The 23137-nt window shown below is 34.1% G+C and overlaps 1 protein-coding gene across 1 annotated transcript in view; it reads right to left on the bottom strand.

Annotated features, from left to right (window-relative positions):
- Window positions 1–15172: 15172 nt before the first annotated feature.
- Window positions 15173–23137, bottom strand: part of LOC127856011 (uncharacterized) — a 10723-nt gene continuing 2758 nt past the window's right edge. Inside the window, exons 2-3 of the mRNA XM_052391976.1 lie at window positions 16716–19830; window positions 15173–16508 (exon numbers count right to left, since the gene is read on the bottom strand). Of these exons, the coding sequence (XP_052247936.1) occupies window positions 16436–16508; window positions 16716–19830 (3188 nt within the window). The 3' untranslated portion in view covers window positions 15173–16435. The remainder of the gene's footprint in view (window positions 16509–16715; window positions 19831–23137) is intronic.

Below are 23137 nucleotides of genomic sequence, written 5' to 3' on the forward strand. Positions count from 1 at the left end.
CCTGACGCAAATATGATACCTTCAAATAAGTTTAAATCTAAACAATAAAATTGGAATGCAGCACGAAATGTTCACAGATAATCCACTACAATACACAACGAGTTGTATACACCGCGTCACAGTCACATACGCAATGTTCACAGATAATCCACTACAATACACAACGAGTTGTATACACCGCGTCACAGTCACATACGAATGAACAGACAAATCGACAATAAATACGCGGCTGCATATACCCGGGGATACAGCACTGCTGACAGTAACAGTAAAGAAAACAACTACAGGCTGTTGTGATTAGATATACTTAGTTTCAAAAGGACACACCATACTTACAGACTAATAAAACTTAATCATAAAAATGTGCATAATAAGTTGTTTCTCTGTTACTTTTGTTAAAATCCACGAACACACAATAATCCATTTCTGTTCACTTGTTAATTTCTCATTCTCAATTAAAATATAGTGTTTTTAAAGGGATTGTAATTCGTGTAGATTTAAACGGAAGTCATCATCAGTGGTATCCATTACTACATGTTTGTTCGATGTCCTTATACAGTGAGATTCATATTCGCACTTTCTAAACACATCTCAAGTCCAATATAAGACAAGATGCCTAAGCACACTATTTTCCTTATGCTGTTTTTGGTGTTTTATTAGCATTCAACTCATTTACCTCGTCCCAAACATTGTGAGATTCCTGAAACAAAATTCTCTTACCTGCGATTGAAAAAACATGCGATTGAAAACAACATGAGATTGAAAAAACATGCGATTGAAAAAACATGAGATTTAAAAAAACATGCGATTGAAAACAAAATGCGATTGAAAACAAAATGCAATTGAAAAAAATGCGATTGAAAAAAACATGCGAGTGAAAACAACATGCGATTGAAAACAGCATGCGATTGAAAATAAAATGCGGTTGAAAACAACATGCGATTGAAAACAACATGCGATTGAAAACAGCATGCGATTGAAAACAACATACGATTGAAAACAGCATGAAAGTGAAAACAACATACGAGTGAAAACAGCATGCGATTGAAAACAACATGCGATTGAAAACAGCATGCGATTGAAAACAATATGCGAGTGAAAACAAAATACGAGTGAAAACAGCAGCGGAGTGAAAACAACATGCGAGGGAAAACAGCATGCGATTGAAAACAAAATACGAGTGAAAACAGCATGCGAGGGAAAACAGCATGCGATTGAAAACAACATGCGAGTGAAAACAGCATGCGATTGAAAACATTGAAAACAACAAACGAGTGAAAACAACGTGCGATTGAAAACAACATGCGATTGAAAACAACATACGATTGAAAACAACTTGCGATTGAAAACAACATACGAGTGAAAACAAAATGCGATTGAAAACAGCATGCGGTTGAAAACAACATACGAGTGAAATCAGCATGCGATTGAAAACAACATACGAGTGAAACAGCATGCGATTGAAAACAACATGCGATTGAAAACAGCATGAAAGTGAAAACAACATACGAATTAAAACAACATGCGACTTTCCGCTTTTATAAATTTTTCGTTTCAAGAAAGTCTCTTCTTAGCAAAAATCAAATTAAGCGGAAAGTGTCGTCTCTGATTAGCCTGTGCGGACTGCACAGGCTAATCTGGGACGACACTTTACGCATAAGAATTAAATCCTTTTGTTTCACAGAGCACGGCCCACTTAGTTTCAGAATGTCTGATTATGATTTCAAACAAAGGGTGGCGGTTCCTCTCGCAAACCATTATCCGCATTACTTTATTATAAAGTAAATTAGTTCATTGTATTAGATTTGGCAGCTAATGATATAAATACTTCTCGATTGAAACTGCACCTACACAATAGAGAAAAATGTCTAAATATCTTATTTGAAACATGCTCTTGAAACTTGCGTAAAATGCCCGCGACTTTTAATAATGGTGCACACGCCTTCCGTTATTAGCACTTGTTCAGTTTACCACTTGAAGGTAAAATGAATCGAGGGATGTGGCTGTCTGTTTTACTGCCTTGTTAAGTTTGCTTATACATATTGTTGTTATCTGTTAGAGAACTATGCGACTGCCTTGCCGTCCGGCAATCAACACTGTGTGCTATTTAAAAATAACAAAAGATCATGCTGTCGTCTTATCAAATGACTGTTGACGTGCTTTTAGCATGAAAATGACATTGCAAATTTACTACTCTCCCCACTACATTTTGGCAAGATTTTTGGTACTCATTTTTGTCGCAAAATACAAAATAATACTGTGTGCCTTTATGGTGTTCAATTTAATCGAAAGTAGTGTTATACGATTTTCTTAAGGTACATCTAGATCTAAATGTATCGTTAAAACTAGGCTAGCGCTACTCTCCTCATGTTTCGTTCTACCAAAACCAGAGTAACAAAGTAGTTTTACTTTAACATCTCTATTAATACTTTTCTTAAAATTATACGTGCCTTGCACCCAATTTTACAGTTTTACGTCGCTTTAATTCAATCTGCATATCGTGAAGTATGCAGGTACTCGATGGCCCGAACAACACTGCCTACTCCGTACTGAAATTATGACTTGATCAGTGCTTTATCTTGGTGTTGCATTCTGTCCGGTACAAAGTTTCACCAAACTGATATTTAAATTGTTGCTACTGAATGCTGAGATGGAGTGGGATTCAACTCCAACGATCCACGTTTAATGTTCATGGTCATTGCTCGGAATCAGAGGCTTGTAATTTTAGATACGCCGAACGCACGGAATAATTTTTATGTAATCATATATGCGTTACCTTTTGCAACAATATTTTACTTAGCGATACTTTTATTATTGCATATGGCTAAACATAATAAATAGATATATGTTTGCTTTATGTCAGTGCTGAAATTGACAATACTGATTCGTTAACGCCAAACTTATTTAAAAACAACGCAGTTCAAAAAATTAAAAACAAATGTAGTGTTAATGTTACTGTTGTTTTAAGATCTAACTATTAGTACTATTAATATGTAAGTGTTTTTTGGCTATTCATTACAAAATAAAGGCGCATAAATCCTAATGTATGTATATTATTTTAAATATTTAGAGTTATACATATCAATTATATATTACTATGGTTATGTTTGCACATCAATTCCCATCCATATGTTCAATAAACTATGCCGAATATATATATAAAGTTTAATTTAAAGGTATACATAAAAAGAAAATTTCATTACACGCTTGATAAACTTTTGCAGTTTGTACGTATCAAAATGTATAATCATTTTGGTGTCTTTAATATAGTATGATCGAAAACTAATTAGCATCCATTAAAGGTTTCCTTAAAGCTCCATACGTGCCAACAAATATGCTCCATTTATTGTGTCATTAAAAGCTTATAAGTTAAAACTGTTCTGATATGTTATTATAAATTTAACACTATTTCTAACATGAACCTTATACTATGAATTATATTGAAGAAATGAGATATGTATCTATAAAAAGAATTTGACAATATAATATCTTATCCATGGAAAACACTTAAACTGGAACGTAGTTTAAAATAAAAACCAATATGCAATACCAAGTAAACATATGTTTTTGAATAAAACAAGCTATCCTTTTCCCCAACTGTGGTGCATTTCAGTAAACTTGTTTTGAAACTACGTATCTATGAACTTTCATATGTCACAAAAAGAGCAAAAATTTAACATTATTTATGCTAAAATGCTGAACATAGTTGTCTAGTCATGTGGCCTTCTGAAGGGTGTAATACGATAAGGATGTGTTTCATATAATTGCTCCGACTAAAAGCAAATACCTGCACTGTAGAGATAGAAGAACATCACTTCCTTATAGCAGAATACATTTCAGTTTGTTGTGTTGCTATACTGCCAGAATTTAGAATGTACACATATTCAAGTGTATATTTCGCAAATGACAATGCAAATTCATTTATTCGTTTGACATAAAGTGATGTTGACATTAAACAATGACACTTTTACTACGTTGCGCATATAACTCATACACTATTTGGAATATAGACATAAAACATTAAATTATATAGAATGACACAAATTAACAGTTTGTATTATGGTCATCATACACAGATGGAATGCGATGTACATATTGTATTAAGAAACACAATTGCAATAAATTATAAGTATGTGTGTTGTCTAAGAAATACATAAGTACATAACTGGTCCCTAGATCAGTGTACCCTTAAAGCGGCAAAATTTAAGTTATATATATATAGTTACAGGGAACACGTAGACATAATTTCAATTAAAATTATAATTATCTTTGCGTCATTTTAACTTTAAAAATTGGTTAATGAATTAAATTAAAAGTGGTTCAGAAAATATTATTGTTGTAAACATGTGCCCCAAGTTCTCCAATAATTCCTTAATAAAAAACTGCATTCTAAGTTTGACCCTTTAAAATGGAGTTGCGTAAAAATACTTATCAGGTTCTTTACACATTATCATTATCATAACTTTCAGAATAATAAAATATTTTTTAAACATATACATTTATATGTAATTGTTTGCTTTTACAAGCAAACTGTCTTGATAGTTTTAATAAGAATTGACCTTCCAAATCACTACATATACCCAGATAATGTAATTCTCTATGATGGCTGCAACAATAATTTATGTCTAAATATAAACCTTATAGATCAATATATTGGCGTCCTCCTTTCGATTTTGCATACAAAACACATATATCCTACACGATTATAGAACGTTTCGTGAATTTGTCCATTGAAAAAGGTCATTAAAGAAATGTTGTATCAATCTTTTCCAAACTATATTTCTCAACAACAAATAATAGCTTACCGTGTATGTGATTGATGCAGTGACATTCATACGACATTCAACATTCCTATAACGTGAAGGACGAGGCAGAGTATTTGGATATTTAAGATGTTACTTAAACATGCGGTCTGTAACTTTAAGTAGATGCACGGCGTATAGATCTAACGGGCTGTACTACCTGAGCTACATTTAAAACAATCATAATTATGTATTTCTCGTCTCATAAAATGAAACCATAAAATAAAAAACAAAAACAGCAGTATCATGTTTCAAATGGTTTGCGCAATTGTAATTTGATAACCACTTTGTATCGTCACAATGAATATATAATCTTTATTTCCTGTGTTTTTCATATACCACATGACATGGAACATTCTTAAAAAATCGACTGCGAGATGATAACTGGCATGCTTTTATTATCGTTATACATGTGAATCAAGATACCATGGGAATGTCAAATGTCTATGTATGATAAATAATCTATTTTGAAATCTGCTGTTTACATATAATACACAGTTAACATCATATTACCATATTCAAGAAAGAACAATCATAATACAATAAAATTTGCAAAAATAATGTTGGTATATTCCTTCCAAAAACATTATGTCGCATAATTATGCATTATCATCATTATTTTTTAGAACTTTTACACTTAAAGAGAAGATAGTAAACAAACAAAATCTTTCCTAAGACAGACTTATGACGTTGACCTTGTTACCTGGGTATTTGAGTGACAATTAAGCTTTTAATTTGTATTCAGTTATTTTTAAATTTCATCTAAGCGTAACAATATTTCAATCTGAATCAGGACCTTGAATTAAGTATGACCTTTACAAGATCCCTAGACACAAGAATCGTACGTGATATCAATGAAAGCAAGCTGTTTAAAAATCCATGCATGATGGCCAAAGTTCATTTTTTCGCACATTAGAAATCTAGTAATTATGGTCTTATTAAAAATGCGTGTAAAATGGAATATGACTATGGAATTTACTAAATTGAATACCTAGCTTTAATTACATATTGAAATAACTATAAATAAATTTCATAGTTCAACGTGACACATATTCACATTCATCATCAAAGTATACACTTTCTACAAACCTTTAAAATATTTGCTAAGGTAATTTATTACAATAAAATGATTACTGATATGAAGAAGCAAGAATGAGGAAAAAAGAAATTGTAGAAATCTAATCATCTGATACATTCAAATTCAGAAAATTTAAGAACAAACCAGAGTACTTTCCACCGTATTACTTCAATTTATGCTTCATATCATATTGCATTGCTAGTCACCAAAACTGCATGAATTAACTCTATTAATTTAAAAAGAGCACTGTCTTGGGACAGCTGTAATATTCGTCTACTTTGAAAGTATTCTTGTGTCAGTCAACTGCTATTATGACCACAAAGTCGTATTTGAATTTGAATATCATTCTGTATCATTTTGAACAAATGGTTAGTCCTTGTATATTGTACATAAACTTTATATTGAAAAATTATAACTTATAACAAGAACAAATGATCGTCCCAATCAACTGTATTTATTATTGACTGGGAACTGCTTGATTTCCCTATAGCCCAATATGCAATCCCAACAAATGTCTGAATGTAAGCTACATACACACACAATAATTGTAAAAATACCTCTATATGCCTCAAGTTATTAAACGAGAATCTTCTTCTAGTTTAGTAACAGTCAAACTTGACCACACTGACACCATTATAATCACAGCTAAATCAGCATGTAACCTACAACATGGCTTCATATAAGCGATAGTCCAATTTTCCGGGGCAACCAAAATATAGCTCCTGACACGTTACATAAGGGTCATAATTTGTTGTAAAGGACCACCATACAAGAAACCCTGACCCGTGTGGTTTCAGAGAAAAACATTGATTACTTTATAAATAAGCTTATGATTCATGGACGTGACCAATTTTGATCCCTAGGGGCATGATTTGAACAAACTTTGAAGAGATCATACGATACCATACGATTTTACATGCCAAATAGCAAATATCGCGGCCTTGCAGTTTGAGAGCGATTGATTTGCCAAGTTTTTATAATGAACATGTTTTATTTGTTTGTGCCACAATATATTTCATGTTAATTTCCGGCAACAATATCCGAACATTTACGAGCGAACGAGAGATTGGCTTCGGGCAGCTTCGGATGCACCACATAGGTCTCATGAATACGTCGTTCTTTCGACGCTCACGCTCTTGTTCGCTCGTAAATGTTCAAATATTGTTGCGAGAATTCACGTGGAATTTATTGTCGCACAGAAAATTAAAGCGAGTATTATGTATTTCGTTAAAAAATATTTTTTTCATACCAAACCTAGCATTGGAATTTTGGCTATTGCTATATGGAACACTGATATTTTGTACGCAGTATTTTGCGAAATATTAGTTCATTTTGAGTATTTATGTTACTTTAAGTGCTTGCTTTGTTAATTTCTTGGTTAAGTGATTTGTTCCGTGTTTAGTTAAGTGTTTTGTTCAGTGTTTGGTACTTGTGTTGGTTCGTTGATTACACAGTTAAAACCATGGCTCGTGAATAGATTAATATACATTTTCGTAGAGCCAAACTTTAATAGACCTACTCAATATGCAGTGATATGTTATACTTAAATTGTCATTTATCATAATTGGCACTTGGATATTACTTAAAGTATTTGACCTCTAATGAACTTCGTGTATTGACGAGTTATTTCGTACATTTCCGTTAAACGGAACGGTCTCCGAGTATCAATCGTGATACATCGGCTATCTCGGGTATGTGCGTACAACTAAGTATTTAAATGTGTAACACGTTTGTCCAAATCAAAACAATATATTGGTTCTAATATTAACCTTAATACATACCAATGAAACCGTGGTGAAGAGTTAACGTTTACGATTTTGCTTCGAAGAGTCCCGGGTTTCATAATATAATATAATATAAATATAATCGCATACGGATATGCGGATTATTCAGAAAACCAGTGTTACTAGTTTAGGCCTATGTACAGGGTATGTTTGAATGTCAAGCTCGTCGGGATATATAACATGTACGTTGCCATGACGATTAAAATAAGAAGGGATGGGTAGATGAAAATGAGAAAATGTCAGTGGTATACTGATATCGTCTATACCTGCTTAAAGTCGACTGTTTTATCTCTAAAATCGCACGAGGTACAATGTATGTTGATCATGCCTTAACCTGTGTTTGTAACGTAAACCATGGTAATTTGATATGCGGAATGTAAGACACGATTTAAAAGACTAACACAAAATGGCATTTGTTTGGTAATCGTAAACACTGACTTAACATATATTACTGGCGCTTACATTACGAAATGTTAAAGTAAAATCGTTAAAAAATACATTTGCGACATAAAAATATAACACAATATGTTAAAAGGGCCTTTTCACAGATGTTGGCATGTTTTGAAGTTTGTCATTAAATGCTTTATATTGATAAATGTAAACATTTGATCTCAAAAGCTTCAGTAAAAAATCAAGAATAAAATTTAAAAAAGGAAAAAAGTAGCCCGCCGCAGGGCTCGAACCAGTGACCCCCTGTCATGTAACAGCTTATAACATATCGTTTATTCTTATAAGTTTATTCTTATGATGGAATTTAATAAGGAGATATCTCAATAATATGTATCTTATAACATATCGTTTATTCTTATGAGTTTATTCTTATGATGGAAATTAATAAGGAGTTATTTCAATAATATGTATATGCAATGTTAAGATGAAGTTTGAGAATTTAATAATACATCTTGGGAAGTATTTGCATAAACTAAGACCTGATTTAAGATTTATTTCAAGTAAGAACGCAAATACGTTTACACCAAGGGTGGGGTATAATTGGAATCAATAAAATGGAAAGTCAGACCTGATTTAAGATTAAATCCAAGTAAGAACACAAATACGTTTACACCCAGGGTGGGATAATTGGATTCAATAAATTTGAAAGTCAATCAAACAAAAGAATCAAAGGTCATATACTTAACAATGAGTCCAGAGTCAGCATATAGATACAAGATTAAAAGTAACACACATGGTCAACAAACAGCACATATGAAAGGGTCACCTATTGTCTGGGATTCAAAAGTTATGGTACTGACGAATGTAACGGAATTCCTATATACAAATATAAATTGATTAGTACCAATATAAATTGATTAGATTTTAGTATATTTGCCAAGCAAGTAAATACACGAATAGATTGTTTCTTCTCGAACATTCTGATAAGTCAACCAATCCGTAATTAGTCCGGACCTTGGTGACCAATGGAAATTTCAAGCAGATTTTATGTAAATTTACCTGGGGATAAAATGCCGTGTTTTAGTTAGTAAGGGAAGAATTTGCGGTTAGATTTGAAAAGAACTTAGAGAGTTGTCACGTCTTCTTGACGTGGCGGCCATGTTGGCTGCCGCGCTGTAAAATTGTATTTCGTGTATATTAGCAAGCGTTGTGTTAAAAGAAATATTCGACAGTAATAAATCTCGATGAAATCAGAAATGAACTTTGGTTGTTACACAGTGTTATCAACGAACAATGTGTAATTACGTGACACCCCGGAGTCCTGGAGTAATAACCAATTAGACCGCTCGGCCATCCTGCCAAGTATGAATAAGTGATGTATTTTATACTTCATATAAGCAATCTTCGTATTTTCACAAAATTAAACGATAACAACAGAATTCTCCAAATTATTCGAACGTTTCGCGTTGCAACGCTTTATAATTTTCAGGTTTTGAAATCGTCAAAAGATGCATATAACGGCTATATTAGACCATGGTAAATGTTCAGTATTACTGTTTCCTCACAAATATCATAACTATAACGAAAATTTGCGATTGTGAAACAACTTTTTTCAATTTTGTCAATATACCAAAACGTGAAAAGATCCCTTTAAAAGGTAATCGTTACAAACATTAAGATGACAATGTAATTCACAGGCTATGTAAAGGGGATATCGATGGTATTTATATAGCTTTATCTCATCAGTTAACACACTGCATATACATTATTTGTGGTTTTGTGATAATATTGAATAAATTGTCAGGAAAGGTATTATATTCGCTTTTCGTTCTTTTATGCAGCATTTATCATTGGAAACACTCATATCACGGTTTTCAATATTAAAATGTTGACTTATATTAAGTTATAGCACACGTTGAATTTGTGTGCTTTCATCACTCTATTGAACACCCTGCGCTTTTTAACGCTGTTATAATCCCTTAACATTTAACCGTTCGGCCAGAGTTAGTGTTAAGGCGAGATCGTCGTTTTTTAGCAACAATAGAAGGTATTTTGATGTTAAATTGAACTCTTCGTAATCCGTGACTTACAAAGGAAATTACTTGCGATATTATTACGTTTAAGTGCTGATTAAAATTAAATAACATCATTAATACCATGTGTTAAACATATAAATCCAAATCAAACTGATATACGTAATATTTTACAAATCCTACCCTATGTCATCCTACAAATGTCATCACGCCCTTTCAGCAGTACAAAACAGTGTTTAGGGTTAATTTTATTTCACATATGTAATAATATACATTAAATGGACATCAATTTTGTACATATTTTGTTTGATGATTACCAAATTAAGCCCCGTTTTACTTTTGCACAGGAGATACAAATATATCTAATTTTATTAAACATGTTCAACAAAAATACACACAACACAAGACTCGTGATGAATATTTGACATTACCAACACCATTATTATCAATGCCTATCATTTGGTTTCAAAATGCTCCCATTCATTATTTTACACTAACAATCATTACAATCACCATCGCAACAACCTACATAATAATTGTGGAAAAGCCGAAATCACATTTAACTCCTAATTTACAATTCACGTGTATATTTTAAGATTTTAGAGTTGAAACAAAACAGTAAGCGCAGGTGCAGTCAGCAGTCACGAAATGCGTTCATGCGTAAAGCTATTATCTTGTATCGCAGTAAATCATTTCACATTGTTGATTAACATAAACATATGCAAGTATATTTTTTAGTATTACACAATAAATATAGCTTTTATGTTGAATACGATTTCTGAGAACACCTTGACTCAAATAGACAGGATTGTTTTATTGACACAGTAGCTTACTGTAAATCAAACTTTTGCGTTTACCAATCATATGGTTATATTTGTAGTGGTTAACAACATCACCTGGCTGCACAATCCAATAAATTCACTGTAAACGAATCAACCGCAAGGCGTGCCAACACATTTCTGTCCACTGGCGAACAACTAACTCTCATTTAAAATCAAAGCACTGAAGGCACTGAAGTTGTTCGCTGTTGTATAATCTTAGACGTAACTCAGTTTTCAAAATTATGACATAGCTTTTTATATCGCAAGTTTTAAATGAACAAACCCCATTCAAATTTATAAAGAGTGTGTCTTAAAGCACAGGTTTGGATGTGTTTTTGTTCCAAATCATTAATAAAAAAAGATAATATAAGCTTCATTTTGTGAAAACAGGGCTTAATGCATATGCATTAATTGTCGTCCCAGTACCAGAGGCTGTCTTCAAACGAAAAACACCATAAAAAGTATAAAGTGTCGTCCTTGATTAGCTTGTGCGGATTGCACAGGCTAATCAGTGTGCAAAGGCTAATCTTATTTGACATGCATTAAGCCCCATTTTCCCTGAAAGCGGCCAATATGTACATACTTCAATAATAAACACTAGGCTGGCCAATGTCGTCTTACAAGCTGGTAAACACTATTGATTTAATATACACAATGCAATAGTAGAGCAGACGCTCCTTGCATTCGTCGTCTGCATAATTTTACTGCAGGTAGTGCAGACAGGCAGTGGTTATCGTTCCTAGCGTAGCTTACAGCAGGTTATCGTTCCTAGCGTAGCTAAAGCAGACTGACATGCATAACTGCCTCTCTACATTTGGCGTGAACTAACGCTCACAACTAATAAACTGTATTTAAAAGAGAAACTACGCGCTTGCATTTGAATGGACATCTTCTGGAATAGTCCCCCTTGCTACATATGCGTTCGAAGTCATTATACCGGCAGATTCATATTCGCAGTTTTTTATTCAAAACTTAAGTCCGTTATAAGACAGGACGCTTACGCTTAAGCTTAATATTTTCACATTGCTTTATTTGGTGCTTTATGTGTATGTCACTTATTTACTTCTTTTTTTTTAAACTGTGAGATGCACAAAGCACAAGTATCTAACATGCGATTTAAAACAAGTTGAAGAAGCCATTCGATGATTTAATATGCATAACCACGTGTGATCACATACAAAGGGTGTCGTAAAAATAGGTTGTCCCAAATATATAAGAAAATAAATTCGTTTGAAAATAATAATTGAATGTGGTTACATTTGAAAATAAAATGTCGCGAAATCATTGATTAAACTGTATCATATTAAGTGATCAAATGGATTGTCATTCGCAAAAGTACACAAATATTGGTCGAAAACAGGTCTTTGAAATTAATCCATGTCATATACGAGCAACATATATCAGGAAAATATATGTTAATGTTCTATCATAAATTCGTATGTTTTAGTTAACCTGATCACAACTCATAGGGACCTATTTAGATACCAGGATGTCCTTCTTCAAATCCATTTTATAAATTAAATTAATTAAATAATCAAAATAAATAAATGAATAAATAAATAAATTAAAAAGGTCGGTCAGCCTTATCCACGTATGGTTTATTTTGGTATTCGATCAACCTTAAATGTGTGATTTTATCATAAACAAGTTAAATGGATTTAAATAAATAAATTTGTGGTGATTCACGACATCTGAGACGCATTTAATTTAGGTTAGTAAACGTTGAACATTTTGTGGGTGTATTGACAAGTTAATGTCGGTGAATATATATGTATGACCATCCGTAATCATTGAAGTCTTTTCACTTTGTTCCGCTCTGATTATTTACCACATACTGACAGTAGCAGTAAAGAAATAAAGTATATGTTATTTTGATTAAATATACGACTCGTACTTAGTTTCAAAAGGTTTGATAGTGAATGAAGAGGGCATTCCCACACATATTTTATTAAAGAGTTGAGGCTCCTTTCGCCAATCAGTAACTGCATTGAGTTATTGTTTTGTAATAGTTCGTGGCTGCTAATGACTTGCATATCGCTCGATTTAAACACATCACACACAGTAGAGAAAAATAGTTTACTTTCGGTAGTTACATTAATGTTTCTTTGATATATTTCAGTAATGTTTTTGTGAAAAAAAATCATTTACAGATAACTTACGAATTTTCTATTTTCGAAATAATATGTCCCGAGTCGATTCATGATGGCGAGTTTATTTTTTAATAAATACTTGGAAGTAAACTCTCAGTTTCCCCTTCCCGGTAGCGTGCTAGATAGTTCGCCGATTGTGTGGTCGCCTGAAGTCGTCATGGTTGCTGAAGCTAATACTGTCGGAGGGAAGCTTCGTGGAGCCGCACACAAATGGTTCATGAACTACTCAAGACTCTACGGCGAAAACAAACATTTTAAAATGTCAAGTGAGTTCTTGGCATTATTACGTATATGGCGTTCCTGGAACTAAGTCAGCGCGTTTGTTTTTCACTCTTCTAACTGACCATCCGACCATACGTACGTGTGTCTGAGCAAGGTTCGTTGCGTAAAATGGAATTTATTGAAGCGGTTTCAGTATCAATGAAGTATTACTTGCCATATTCAAGCTGTGCTTTCATACGTTTTTGTTTTGATTATGCATCCATATTCTGACAATAAATGGTGTTTGTTTGACGTACGGTGGGGAGGGTGAAGGGGTCTGACAACTTAGGCAGGTGCTGAATAGCATACTGAGATTTCGGCAAGTTCAATCGGATTTAAGTGAGTGATCTCCCTTGTTTTAACCTTTCCTACAAATTGTGTACGAAATTAAGCTTAGTTTTAAGGCAAGAATCAATTGAATACCTTCCAGAATTGTAATGAGCATGCAATGAAAAAAGACAATTTCAGCTTGAAATAAAATTATAAAATGCAGTCTATCATTTTAAAAACGTCTCGTAATAAACGAATTTCATTGTGTCTGTTGTTTAATTGACAGCAAAAGACAAATATGAATTAAGGAAAATAAAAGATACAGTACTTTGAACGCGTATTTCTGGTTCTAAGCTCGTTCATTTACATTTTTTTTTAAATCTATTGTTTGTTTAGTATATGATCATTCTTGTAAACTCAAATAGAATTTTTGTTGAACTGTTTTATCGAAAAATGTAACCTTCACACATGATTATTTAACTCCAAGTCATTATTTAGATTATAATGAAACACTAACCGAATTAATTTTCGACATCATTAAGCGGAATATCTACCTGGCAAAATACTGTCATCATCATCATCATCATCAGCAGCAGCAGCAGCATCTTCATCACCATCATCATCATCATCATCATCATCATCATCATCATCATCATCATCATCATCATCATCATCATCATCATCATCATCATCATCATTATCATCCTAATCATCACCAAAACAATAATATTTATCGCTATATTGATAATTTACACAGACCAAAATACAAAAACACACACATTGAAATATGTTGAATAATAACATTCTGTGGATTTTTTTCATAACCGCAATAACCAACACTTGGATAAAACTATTCATTCAATATTAACAATTGTTGAATTTACTATTGTTCGTGAACTTAGGAGGTTTTAAAGCAGACTTGGGCGAGAACAGGAAAGACAACTAACACGTACATGAAATATGACTTTCGCCAAAAAACAACAACAACGAATTTGGATGAAAGCATATTGACAAGAAGTCGTGTGTTTATTCTCAAGGAAAAACATGTTTTTATTCTTCAGGAATATTGAGACTCTTAGCTTGCATGCACATACGTCGAATAAAATGGTATCAGTAAAATGGTCTGGTCTGTATTATGTTTTAATACTCTTGTTAAACAAACGTGATATGAAAACCTGACGTCATGAGTGACACTATGAAGCAGCGAAAACTAACAGAAATTTACATAGCCCGTGCAAATATAACAACTTAATTGTTTTCTCATCGTTTTTCCATCATGGAAACTCAATTTGTTTGACAACAACTATTATCATCTAAATTATATACTTGTTCTTCATCTCGTCCATATGGCTACTTGCATTTGTTGAATAATTCAAAATAGATATAATCGAAAATGTGCCAATACACAGTTATTATATTTTTGACCATTAACCACCTTGGATTTGCAGTTCTTATTGATTGGGAAATATGCTGTGTAAAAGTTTGGCGATTGCATACGTAGCTCCCCGAATAGATCTCGTTGTCTGATTCGTGCGCCTTCTATAGGCTCAAGAATGCTGGAACTAAATGCTGGAATACGCATATGTATATATATTACATTTTATTCGCCAATATGTATTTTACATTCGCATACAAACATCGCTGGAATACTAAGAAAGTGAAACACAATGAGTCATGTTACAATAATATATGCCCAGGCTTTACAAAATTAACACAACAGTACTAATAGTTATGAAGGTAAATAAGTATTACAAAGTGATACCACCAGTTCCCACGAACTTTTATTAATATTTGTTAAATTTGTTAATTTTTTTGTATAACTGCAGAGGCATTTTTGTAGTTACTTCGGAGGCCATGAATTGTAGGGGGTTACCATTCTATAATTATAACTTTAGCGTCTTATATCGAGACATTAATGTTACAATTTTCAGATTTTTTACTAACCGATCCGAATGTTAAGGTTTTACAATCAAAACTTGAATTGTTATCAATGTTTTCAATAGCAGATGTGATGTAAAAACATTTGTATGACATTGCAATTCCAAAATAAATAAACAAAAGTTTCTGTTTGTGTTTTACAGAAAGTACATTTGTCTGAGTCACTTATTTTCATTTTCTTTTACAAATTATTTGTCAGTCTCACTTGGATGCTTGAATATTGACAACCAATCTGGTAACAGTTTACAAACGAAAATTCTAAAAGTTACTTGGCGGTAATTCGCTTAAGCATCAAGACTGGACAATAGTAATAATAATGATAATAAAAGTAACAATAATCATCATCACCGCCACCACCACCACCACCACCACCACCACCACCAACGACATAATAATAATATTCATCATCAATTCATAATCGCCCCTATTATTTATAATAATGATCATGGTCATTATCTTCATCATCACTATCATCATCATCGTAATCATTTACAGTAGCTTCAAGAAAAACAGCACCGTCGTTGTCGTCGTTTACGGTATTCTTGTCAAATCATGTGCACGAACGTCGTCATTTATCATGATTATCCTTCCGCTCTTAAAATTATCATCAAAATCAACCTCATCATCATCAAAAACATGTAAAATTACTCTGCTGAACTTACTTTTGCATCAGATTATCATACTTATCAGAACTACATTAACAATAAGAAATGGCATTAAGTCATCGTATTCACATGGGAATCATTCACAACTATACACTATTAACCTCTTCAACAGATTTAAATACACATTTCGGACTCGTTATCAGTCAAGTATGCACGCAATGTATTTGCAGTTTATTATACTGTTCGGAAAATGTGCAACATAGTATAAATTAATATGAAATTGATGTCATTTAATCGCATGTATTACTTCATTTGTTCATGGATCTGGATCTTTAACGCAGTTGACCAGAAATAGCTTGGTATCCGAGCCAATATACTGCAAAAACCATTTTAAGTTTACTTATATGTATATAATTATTTACACAATATTTCAAACTATTCCGGAAATGATGATGAATATGTAAATATCAATTTCATATCTCATGTATTACTTCACTTAATCAAGGCTTGTTCTTTAACACAGTTAATATGAAGTCGTATTGAAATGCGATTGATGACGGCTTTTTGAATTTGCATTTTATACCATTTAAAAAGCTCATCTTCACCAATATCATCATTGTTATCATCATCATCAACAACACTGTCACGTACAGACCATGCATCATTAGACCATTTATAGGTGTTAGGTTTCCGGTCATATATTCTAAATCGTTTCACTTCAACATTCTCCAGAGCTTTGAGTTCCTGTTGGATGGGAATGTATTCCTCTAGTTGAATGTTATTTACCGTGTATTTTGATATTTTGTTACCACAACCAAATTCCAACCTACAATCAACCGATTGAGTCAATGCACACAGTTTGTTCCCCAGGTGGCGAAGATCTGATGGAGACAATATATTATAACAGGCAGTCAAGTTTTTCAGAGATGGGGGAAGCTGTAGGTCGATATATACAGATAAATACATTGTAAGCGTTTCCAGCTGTGGGAGGGATGTTAGTGATTGTGCCAGTGACGATACAGAATGCACGTTCAAACATCCATTCCTACCCTGCAGACTCAGATTTTTTATATTCAGACCATGCAGGGTCTCCCAAAGACAAGGAGACTCATGAGCGATGTCGAATGTACATGTATTGTTTAAATGCGTTGTTATTAATGATGTTGTACGTGTATATGACTCGCTGGCTGCATCCTCCTCACACGAAGACATGTTAGTACTGCCCCGCAGCGTACTATTAATCTCATGATCGAGTGAAGTTAGTTTACAGTAATTAAGGCTACACTCCACCTTATGATCGATTGTCAACATCGTGCTTAACAGATTGCGTAGCCAGGTAGAGGAACATGTGACTTGACAAAATTTAATGTCTGTTATGGAGGGCTGAACTGGAGTATAGTCTGCACATTGGAACGGATCGGCACCGTTTAGTAGACACCATGTATGAATGGCTGTATGGTCAACACGGTTGAAATCAAAATCACGCAAATCAATGAGAGTAAGTTTGTTATGTATAAGTTGTTGTTTAGGTAACACTTTCACTTTATTGCTGATTGCTATCGACTTTAAATTTTCAAACAGTGACAAATCAAGTCCGTCATATGTTGTTAGTAGTGTGATACATTGAAGAGTCTTATAATTATTAAAAGAGAGTGGTAATAGAGTTACTCCATCGTATATTTCAATAGATTCTATGTGTTGAAAATGTGATAAGTCAAGCGCTTCACATTTACAAGTCATTGTGAGATGTTTCAACTTCTTCAGACCTACCAGTGCATTTGGTAATAAAGATAATTCACACCGGAGATAAATTGTTTCTAAATTTTTACAATCAGACAAGTCAAGTGCTTCAACATTACAAGTCATTTCGAGATTTTTCAACTTCTTCAGACCCACCAGTGCATTTGGTAGCACGGTTATATTCCCATTGAGAAAAAGAACTTCGAGGTTGTGACACGATGACAAGTCGAACTCGATACAAGATGTAGACGATCTGACTCCTTCCTCATCGTCTAGTGTAGATGGCCGAGGATCCTTACGCGCAGATAAGCAACAGGCCCAGGTCCATGACAATCTGAAGACGGCGTCTTTTGAACGTACTGTTAAATGTCTGTTTGAACAAAAGCCAACCCTTAAAGATCGAGCACGTGGAGTGTTCAGTGTCCAGATCTGGATTAAATCTTCGGCATTTTTATTGTCGAAGTAAAAGTGACTCAGATGTAGATGTATTGGAGTGTTCTTGTTGGCTACAGCCTCCTTATAACCAGAGATGATACATTTATGGAAATAATGGTCATAATCGCTATAGACGTCATGCTCATTAATCAGAGCAGATAGTTTATTCGCTGCCGAGATGTTGAAGCCACACAGGAATATAAACATTTGAGATATATCACGATATGAATTGTCATGACGTTTGAAATATCCGGAAATGACGTCATGAATTACGTCTGCATTTCTATGTATATGAAAAGCAGTTAGGAATTCCTGGATGGTTTTATGGACAAACGACAATGTCTGATCAGTACATTTTTTACCTTTTCTTTTAGATAATAATCCTGAATCTAGTGCGAACTGCTTTGCAGTTTCAGGCAAATGAGCCATCAAGTGTATGTCGCTGAATACTAGTGATGATTCTTTATCATTTGAAAACAAAAATGAGAACGCTGCTTTGGCTATGGCATCTATATGTTTCAGGTTTGGTTTAATATACATCGTGCGAGAAAAGCAGTTTACTGGTGATGGGTGATTTCGATCGAAATAACTTTTTTGTGGGTTAGCTTTTTTACACAGATTTTCAAGCATGGTAGTGTACAGTTCACACAGTGACGATCCGGTGAGACGCTCAGCTCTATCTTCTACCCAGGTACAAAGGGCGAGAGTGTTCAGCATAGGCGAAGATGATAGCCACTCAAGGTTACGTGTAAAGAGGAAGCATTCAAACTCCAACAAGCTTGTTTGGATATCAGTTGATTCGTCAAGTAGGCATCGTAGTATCTTTTCATTTAATTCTCTAGGATCGCTAATGCCTTCAACTTCTAAAAGAATGTCTATTTGAGAATTCTTGATACGTTCATCAGCGAGTTTCCATGGTCGAGAAGTTGTGAGCATAATACAATGGTCCTTAGGAATTCCATCCATAGAAGGTACAGCATGTTTACCAGGCCACTCATCCAGACCGTCTTGAACGACAAGATACATCACATTTTCCATAATTTTTAAGACCAGTTCGTACGCACTCTCCCATTTATTTTCCGCGTAGATTTTGTGAATGAGCTGGGTTTTTATCATCTGCGTTACATGTGTCTGTTCTCTCGATTCGCGCAACGAGATGAAAAACAGAAACCTGAATTTCTGAAGGGTATCAACGTCACCAAACATCATTTGTTCTTTTGTAGATTTCGCGATCAGCGCATAAACATTACACCAATCGTGAATTAATTTGGCAGCAAAATACGATTTTCCGCTCCCTGGCTCACCTTGCAAATATAAACGTCTAGCACCTCCGCAAAAGCAATCTTTATATTTGTATATTTGTTCTTGTTTGACGTGTTTACCATCTTTTTCAATTTTCATCCTGTGTATTTTTGGAGTGGCATAGATGTCTTGTACCCGTATATCGAGACTGGGGTTCAATGTGGACAGGGGTACGCAGATAACACTGTCACGGTAATGCTCAATCAATCGTCTGAGAAGATCTGAAATAATAATTAACCTCAATAAAACCGGATCACGGTTTTGAAGGTTTTTATTTACAAGAGGGCCATAGGCCATAGGCCGCTTCCCTTAGACACGAAGGAACTGAACTGTTTTTAGCAGTGTGTATGGTGTTTGTGAAATAAATATTGCTTCTCAACTTGCTTTTAACCCAAAATTAATTTAATCGTTGCTGAAATGGCATTAGAATACAATTAATGATCTGATTATGTTCTGGGTAAATGTATCAACTTTAATGTATTAACATGGCTTAAGTGAAAACATGTAATGCAAGCTCCCACATCCCCTGGCGGAAATGTGTTTAACGTACGAATATCAGTTTCGAACACAGTCAAAATATCATTAGAACACATGTTTTGAATTTTTTCATTATGCTTAGACCAAACGTGTGACTTCTAGAATGTTCAAACTGTCTTACGATATCTATATAAGTGCAACCGACCCTTCCACTGGCGGTCAAATTTTTTAACGGACTTGAACCATTTTCGAACTTAGCCTCAAAACGATAAGAACATGTAAATTCTAGAATGTTAAGAATTTTTTTTTCTCTAATTTTTTCTACAGATAAAACTTTTGACCGCGCGTGATTCCGGTTCGAACTCAGCCGAGATTGTACTGGGAACAATGTTTTGACCAAGTTTCATGAATATTTGACAATGAATGTTGTCTCTAGACACGGCATAAGTTTCATAAGTTAACGACAGACGGTGGATGATGCACGACAGACAACAGGTAATCACAAAGCTTTCAATAAGCACCTGTTGTGTTGAGTTGTCTCACAATGGAACATTTTATTTTGTCTCTGAACAAGTCCATTGCACGTGGAAGTATAAAATCCCATGACAACTATTTACTTACATATACAGGTAAAGACAATCAAGTAAATAACACTGTTTTAATGAGCATTTTAAATACTAGGTATACAATTCACAAAATACTAAAAACATTAAATTGGTATTGTCACCAGAAATACTGATGATACCTGGCATATCTATATGTGAAGCATGTGGATGATTAGGTTTGTATAAGGAGACTGGCCATATAACAAATGTAATGACCATCTCCTAAATAAGTCATGTTTCCGGGCCAAGAATCAACCCCACCGACCATGATGTCTGTTGGTCAGTGCTCTAGCAACCGAACTAGCCAGCGTATGTTTTAAAAACTGCATTAAAAGCATTTTAGTAAATGATTTGCATCACATAGTGCTGTCAGTGAAGGTTAACATGGGATAAAATGTAAACTTTTATGCAATATCAATATTCTAACTATAATCATTTTACAGTTACACAAGATAAGGAATTTCGAAATTTTCAGTTAAAGTTAATTGGAAAATCATAATTCCCTCATTTTTGTTATGACCGTCATAATTTTCAAAAGACCGGAACTATCTCAAACTCGAGATATTATTTAAACATTGTTCTGAGCAGATTTCATGACGATTTGACGAGCATGTGATTTTAGATTATCCACAAGATTTCACTTAAGCAATTTAAGGAAAAATAAAACGTCCCGGGTGGACGTGTTTTCCAAGAGACTGAAACTATTTTCAAACTATGTCGAGTTGTCATTAGAACAAATATTCTGAGAACGTTTCATGAAGATTGGACGCAATAATTGATTAGTGTTCACATGGTGTCACTTTAGACATCTAATAAAAACTGCCCTACCCCATGGCGGCCATGTCTTTAAATTGACCAGAACCGAACTCACCAGGTTTATAATAAGAAATTAACAACACATATTATGAGTAAAGTTCAAGAAGATTGGACACAATTTGACTTCTAGCGTGTTCCAAAGGGTTTACCATAGACATAACAAGGAATTTTACCCGCCCCATAACAAGGAATTTTACCCGCCCCTTTTTTAAAACACGGAAGTTTTTTGCAACTCAGACAAGGCATAATTAGAACAAACAATCTGAGAAAGTCTTAAGACTGATAAAAAGTCTTATACAGTGTTTACAAGCTTTTGTTTTTGTTATTTTACATAGTTACCTTTTGACCCATAAGATCCACTTTCGAACACGGCAGTTATATCATTTGGTAATTGTGCTCTCTAAGTTTCATGAAAATTAGGAAATAAATGTGGCCTATCTGGTGTTTCAAAAGTAATGTTGACGACACACGTCGAACGACGGACAAAAGGTGATCACCAAAAGACACAATGAGATCCTCTAAAACAAAGATACATCGTAAAGACGACGTTAATAGTTTAACTAAATACACTCTTATTATTTGTATGCGTAAGACACCGAGGGAAGACTAAATGGGACATGTGCAATCATTTTCACGAGACAGATTGACGGACAGTCTGACCGACAAACAGGCGGACGGTTGGGAAAGAGGAAGGGTTTTGGGCGGGCGGACATACGGCCGGGAGGGAAGGTGGGCGGACTACCGGAAGGGAAGGCGGGCGGACGGCCGGGACGGAAGGCAGTCGGGTGGAAGGAGAGATAGACGGACGGCAAGACAGACAGTCAAAAGGGCGTTGGAAGGACAGGAAAACAACAAGACACACACATAGATAGACTGACACACGGAATGACGGACGTCACTGAAGGAAACAACAAAAGGGCCAATAGGCCTTAGGTAACTCACATAAGGCATGTAGAGACTTTATTGTTTAACCCGACTTTGTGAATTGTGTGTGTTAAAACTGTAGTTTTATCTAGTGTTTTAGTTTTGCTATCTGTTACAATTATTTGATAAAGTATGATAAATTATCACACATAAAATATTTTACTATAAACATCTTAAAAACAGCAACCCAAACCGATTGGCGATTTTTACCCCAGAGGCATGATTTGAACAAACTTATCAGGCGACAATCATACGATATTGCACATCAAATATGAAAAACAGTTTCACAGAGTTTTGAAAGAATTCCCATATAAGTCTCTATAAATCATGTGAACTTTAGGGCATGGTAAGTTTGGAGCCTATAAAATGATTTGAACAAACGTAGAAAGAGGAAAAAATACAATATTACACATCAAATATAAAACTCGGACCTTTGCAGTTTAAAAGAAGAATACGAACAGACGGACGACTTACATCAAGGTATCATAAAAGCTCCCCAATAGCATTAGATACTCAGGTGAGCTACAGACACACATATTGAAATACATAAATACATAAATACATAAATACATAAATACATAAATACATAAATACATAAATACATAAATACATAAATACATAAATACATAAATACATAAATATATACATACATACATACATGCATGCATAAATATATAGATGCATACATGCTTACATGCATACATAC

This window comes from Dreissena polymorpha, chromosome 13, assembly GCF_020536995.1.
Source record: "Dreissena polymorpha isolate Duluth1 chromosome 13, UMN_Dpol_1.0, whole genome shotgun sequence".
NCBI lineage: Eukaryota > Metazoa > Mollusca > Bivalvia > Myida > Dreissenidae > Dreissena > Dreissena polymorpha.